The 5026-nt window shown below is 47.7% G+C and overlaps 1 protein-coding gene across 1 annotated transcript in view; it reads left to right on the top strand.

Annotated features, from left to right (window-relative positions):
- Window positions 1–876: 876 nt before the first annotated feature.
- The window catches only part of LOC119592060 (histone-lysine N-methyltransferase PRDM9-like), a 5866-nt gene continuing 1716 nt past the window's right edge, over window positions 877–5026 (top strand). The window contains 8 exon segments of the mRNA XM_037940869.1: window positions 877–1055; window positions 2430–2577; window positions 2669–2861; window positions 3434–3728; window positions 3881–3954; window positions 4196–4399; window positions 4545–4708; window positions 4799–4899. Of these exon segments, the coding sequence (XP_037796797.1) occupies window positions 941–1055; window positions 2430–2577; window positions 2669–2861; window positions 3434–3728; window positions 3881–3954; window positions 4196–4399; window positions 4545–4708; window positions 4799–4899 (1294 nt within the window). The 5' untranslated portion in view covers window positions 877–940.

The following is a 5026-nucleotide window of genomic DNA, read 5'->3' as shown; positions in this document are numbered from 1 at the left end:
AGAGATAGTGCCGCCTTTATTAATATCCAAAATATAATGTGATACATATAATTGTTTGAAATCACAGCAATGTTTGGCTCCAAACGAAACTGGCATTTTAACACTGATTTTTATAGATAAATACAAACACACGCGGTAGCTTATGTTTTAAAGCTAATGTTATACATCAGTGTTAAAAATAATCATCTATCACAGACACCGAAAAGATAAAAATGTAAAAATTGTCTCCGAAAACGCAGAGTAGCATTAGGTTAATCCTGACGTTCTTTTGCTTAAATAGGTCGAACTGTGTGAAATGTTTACGCAGAAATCGCTTTTCTGATAAAAATATTTTTTAACATGATTTGGAATTCAAGAATGACCAATAAAGTCCGCAAATAAATAAAAAACACAAATGTGCCGCGAAGTCTTTAGCTAGGCTGCCCCTGCCTCACGCTTTTATGCATTTCTGATAGCATTGGGCTGTTTCTGCACTCTTATAGATGTAATTTGTAATTCCCTATATTTTTTCTGATAACATCAGATATCAATGTTAATGCCAGCTGAAGCGACAGCTTTCTTCCTTGAATATAAAGCATTCTTGAACGCGCTGACTTTTGGCGGGAAATCTTACGGCGGATTCTCGCGAACGGTTGGATCGTGACGTCATGCTCGTGCAGCTCAGAGGCCGAAACTTGCAGCACAGCAAAAATCAAGGCATATCTTATGACGAGAGGCTTTCTTTGTCTAATTGCATTATTTTCCTGTATCCAAAGACAGAATTCTGCAATGATCAGCGCTAGAATCCATGGGTATGACGAAAACACAACGTCATGATGACGTCACGGCCCCACAGGCCGAGCGCCGCGCAAATTCGCCGTCATTCCGACCCGCGGCATTCGGTCGGCCATTCCGCGTCGGGTTCAGAGTACACTTAGACTTCCGTAATCGCGTAATAGCGATGGCCGAGGACGCAAAGCAACTGTTTTCGACGGAGGAATGGCTTTCCTTCCCGGAGATCGAGAAGAATCGCTACGAGAATATCCTCAGAAACTACAAAATGATGAAGGACCTTGGTGAGTTCTGTCGCTCTGAATGTCCATTTGGCTTTGCATATTTCCTCATCACTGTTTTTAGGGGAGGCCGTAGATGTGTGCGATTTCCCTCCAAAATTAAGGGGACCCACAGAGGGGAAATTCACAGATGAAACCAATAAACGCTGCTGATACCGAAGACATTGGTATCCATGGACCGGATTTGCTATGCCATTCGCAGAAACAAGTTCTAGTCAGCGGAAAGTAATCACATGCGGCGATATTGGAAAGGGTTATAATTCCCTTCGGGGAGTCGCGGGCCAAGAATCGCAGATGCACTCACGAGAGCAGTGGAACAAAGGCGCCTTCTGCAGGATGCCCGCGAGTGCCACGGATTCGGCCCCAAAACCCTTCCTGCGGCCGCGGGTCGCGAGCGCCGGCGGAGCGGACAGGAGGCCGCCGCCAGCCGACTCTTTTCGGCAAGCTGAGCTTCAACTGGCTGCTTGATTATCAATGGACGCCGCATCGCCGGGAGGCGCAGCGCTCCATCTTGCCGGAAAGTAAGGGTGGTGGTTGGCCTTTCGCTGGAGCGCCGACAGGCGCGGAGGCCGCGGCGGGCTGGAGGCCGCTCCGTGGAGCAGCTATGTCGTTGTTACATTTGGCGTTCGCGGAGGGAACTGCTATGGAGGGGCAGCGCATAGCAGGTGCACCAGGCGGTGCCCGGTCAAGAGTATGGATTCCCTTTTGACAACTGCCGAGGGCTTGCTAAAAACGCATCGCTGGACTGCCCACGTATCCCTTGAATGCCATTGCTCACCAACAGGACGCCGCGTCGGGCTCGTCAGCTGGGGGGGGGGGGGGAGGGTCTAACAGGGAAACTGTGGTGAAGACAATGCGACAATGACAGAGAAAAATCCCGCTAACGGCACGCATTGAATGTTCCGTCGAGTGCCAAAAGAGAAATATGCCCTTGTGAGTAAGACGAAAAGTGGACGCAAGGAGGGTGACGTTGGCGGGCTCGGTTGGGCCGAGTTCTTTTGCCCTGCAGCTGCATCTTGAGATGAATTTGTTCAGACACGTCTAAAGCTTGCGGCTAAGCTACCATGACGACTTTGTGCAAAAGAAAATGCAGAGAAAGCAACGAAGAGAAGAACAGGGAAACACGAACATCACAGAGGCCTTTTGCATCGAGGGTTGCCTTCCCACACACAAACTACGCGCACACTTCTAGAAGCACGTCTGAAACGCGCATGCACGCTCGTGCAAACTGCCAATACTCCCACAAGTAGATTTCTCCAGTTTCGCATCTCGCGTAATCTTGGCTTTACTAAATGGTTCCATTCGGCCCTGGGATGTCCTTCGTCTCCGGCCCATTCACATTCCCTCCCCTAAATCCCTTGTCCGTTCATCTTTCAGGACTGGACCCCAGCCTCCCGGAGTTGGTCGCGCGGCGACAGAGGAAGCAACGCAACGGGTTCGTCGCGCCCACAGCCAGGCCAGCTCGAGTCCCCGAGGACGACGAGGACGACGAGTGGACGCCCGAGAGGGAGAGGACACCCGGCAGGTAGGGCGGTGGTTCCACCGGGCTTAGTCAATGAAAGCGCGTGCAATGCTTTGCTGGAAGCTGGTATATTGCAGAACAATTGCCGTTGCAGACATGCGAGCAACAGTGGAAGCGGGGGCGGTGGAAGAAGGGGTGGTCGTAAGAGGAAGGCAGAGTGGAGCGCTGCAGCTTCGGCCACGAGGCGTGAGAACTGCGATGACGCGCCGCTCAGTGTAGACCAAGTAGATGTTCTACCGCTGTGGACTCCAGCCAAGTTGGTGGCCGCTGCAAAGGGCACTGCCAAGGTTTGTCTTCCTGCCTTTGCCTCCGCCTGATCTCCCTCTCCCTTTTTTCTTCTTTCCAGCCCCAGTGTCTGCTTGTACTTCTGTCTGGGTGTAGATCTGCAGGAGCCACGATTCATAATCTGTTCAGTTTTAGGACGTTTTTCCTCGCAGAACTTTGTAGAACGGCGGCAGTCGCTGGACTGTCGAGGAACTGTTGCAAGACAGTTTTTAAACATTTCTGCCACTTTGTCACTGCATTTGCACAGACTACAACCGGAGTTGTGTCTATTCGGCAAATGTCCGACGAGCAACAATGTAAAGATTCTGTTGTTAGTACTGTACCTTGGTGCGTGGGCCAGAGGCACCTTTTCAATTTTTTTTCTGAAAAAGTCAAGTTACTCGATGCTGTATCTTCTTGTGCACGAGAGCTAAGCAATTATATCAGGATTTTGAAAACAGTTTATTTAGTAGTGATACGAAATTCTTATCAACAAATTTTGACTGTTCAGTATTACTATTGCTCAGCCATTCTTACATATTCATGCTTTATTACAAATCAAAAAACCATCGGTACATAATCTTGAATGTTCCAGGTAATGCCAACAACAGCCGACAGGCCAAGTGGAGATTCCGCTGAAGAAAATGTTAAGCCAAAGGACAAGGGGACCTTTTCCGGTCCCATGTCACAGGTGGCAACAGAGACAGAGATGGTAACAGCGAAGGAGCTTCTAGTTGAGACTAAAACACATGAAGGTGTAAGATCAGATGACAAGGCTCGGGGAAAAAGCTGTCTTTCAGGAGAGAATTCCAAGACACGATACCCAAGACGTCGTAACACAAGGACACTGTTTTATGAAGAAAGCATTGCCAAAGAAGACGATTTTATTTGTATGTAAAAGTAGCTGTTGTTACGTGAATTCGTAATATTACTTGGATTAATTTCTCTTCATTGATTTATTACGTTTTATATGACGGTTGTGCACTTACAATTGCACATGAGCTAGTTAGGTTCGGATGCCTCAAATTCTTTTTGTTTACAGATTGCGCAGACTGTGAAGAAGAGAAAGAGGGAGAGTGTCCGTACCATCCATTGTTCCTTATTCTAGATAACCCAGTAAGTGCGCCATCCATGTGGAAATATTGTCACGGATATGAAATATAAAACACGAACAGCCTTTTGATTTCAGAACTTTCTTGAAACTGGCCACTTTACATCTAATGCCGTGCTCTCATAAATTTCGTTAGATTGAAGATTGAACTGATCATAAACCTAATTGATCGTGATCACAGACACACACGAGCGCGCGCACAGTTTTAAATCGCGCTGTCATCCCTAAGCTGTAATATGTCGACAGGTCGTTCGAGACGGCAGCGAGAAAGATCGTGCTCGCCTCACAGCCCCTTGGCCCCTGACTGTCCACGACTCGAAAGTGAAGGGCGCAGGAAAAGGCGTGTGGACCAATGCTCATCTCCCAGCCCATCTTGTCTTTGGTCCCTATGAGGGCCGTGTCCTATGTGGCCATCCGGAAGCCGGCAAAGAATCTGGTTATGGCTGGAAGGTTAGTGTGTGTGTGGCGTAAAACATATCAGATAATTGTACTGCAGAATGATTTTTCAGCGTTTCTTGCAAGCCATCAAATCTATTAAGAGAAAATCCACATACAAAAATGGGTAAAATGTTCTTCGGCTTCCTGCCCGTTGCAGATTCGAGGTGTTGGGACAAGGGATACTTGCATTGATGCCGTAGACAGTGCAGTTAGTAACTGGATGCGTTACGTCAACTGCTCAAGGACTGAAGCTGAGACCAACCTTTCCGCATTTCAGTACAAGGGACAGATCTACTACAAGACAGACTCTACAATTAGCAGGTCAGTGTAATCCAGCAGTGAAGTTGACTTTTCCTGATGATACTCTTATCATAACGTGCTAATTAACATTTCAAAAATCATTGTGACCAGGGGAAGCGAGCTGATGTGCTGGTACGGAGACGATTACGGGAAGGATCTGGGTCTGTCGAGAGAACCGTCCAAGTGGAAACCTCCGAAGAGAGATGTAAAAGGTGCGCAGATACAAATTTCCCCTGGGAAAACTGTGTTCTGATATTGTTGGAATACGTTTGAAATCACGTAAAGTGATATTGCAGGAACATAATAGTCTGTAGCTAAGAGTGATTTAATTCCAATGCA

This window comes from Penaeus monodon, chromosome 29, assembly GCF_015228065.2.
Source record: "Penaeus monodon isolate SGIC_2016 chromosome 29, NSTDA_Pmon_1, whole genome shotgun sequence".
Taxonomy (NCBI): domain Eukaryota; kingdom Metazoa; phylum Arthropoda; class Malacostraca; order Decapoda; family Penaeidae; genus Penaeus; species Penaeus monodon.
This window is presented reverse-complemented; position numbering and strand designations above follow the sequence as displayed.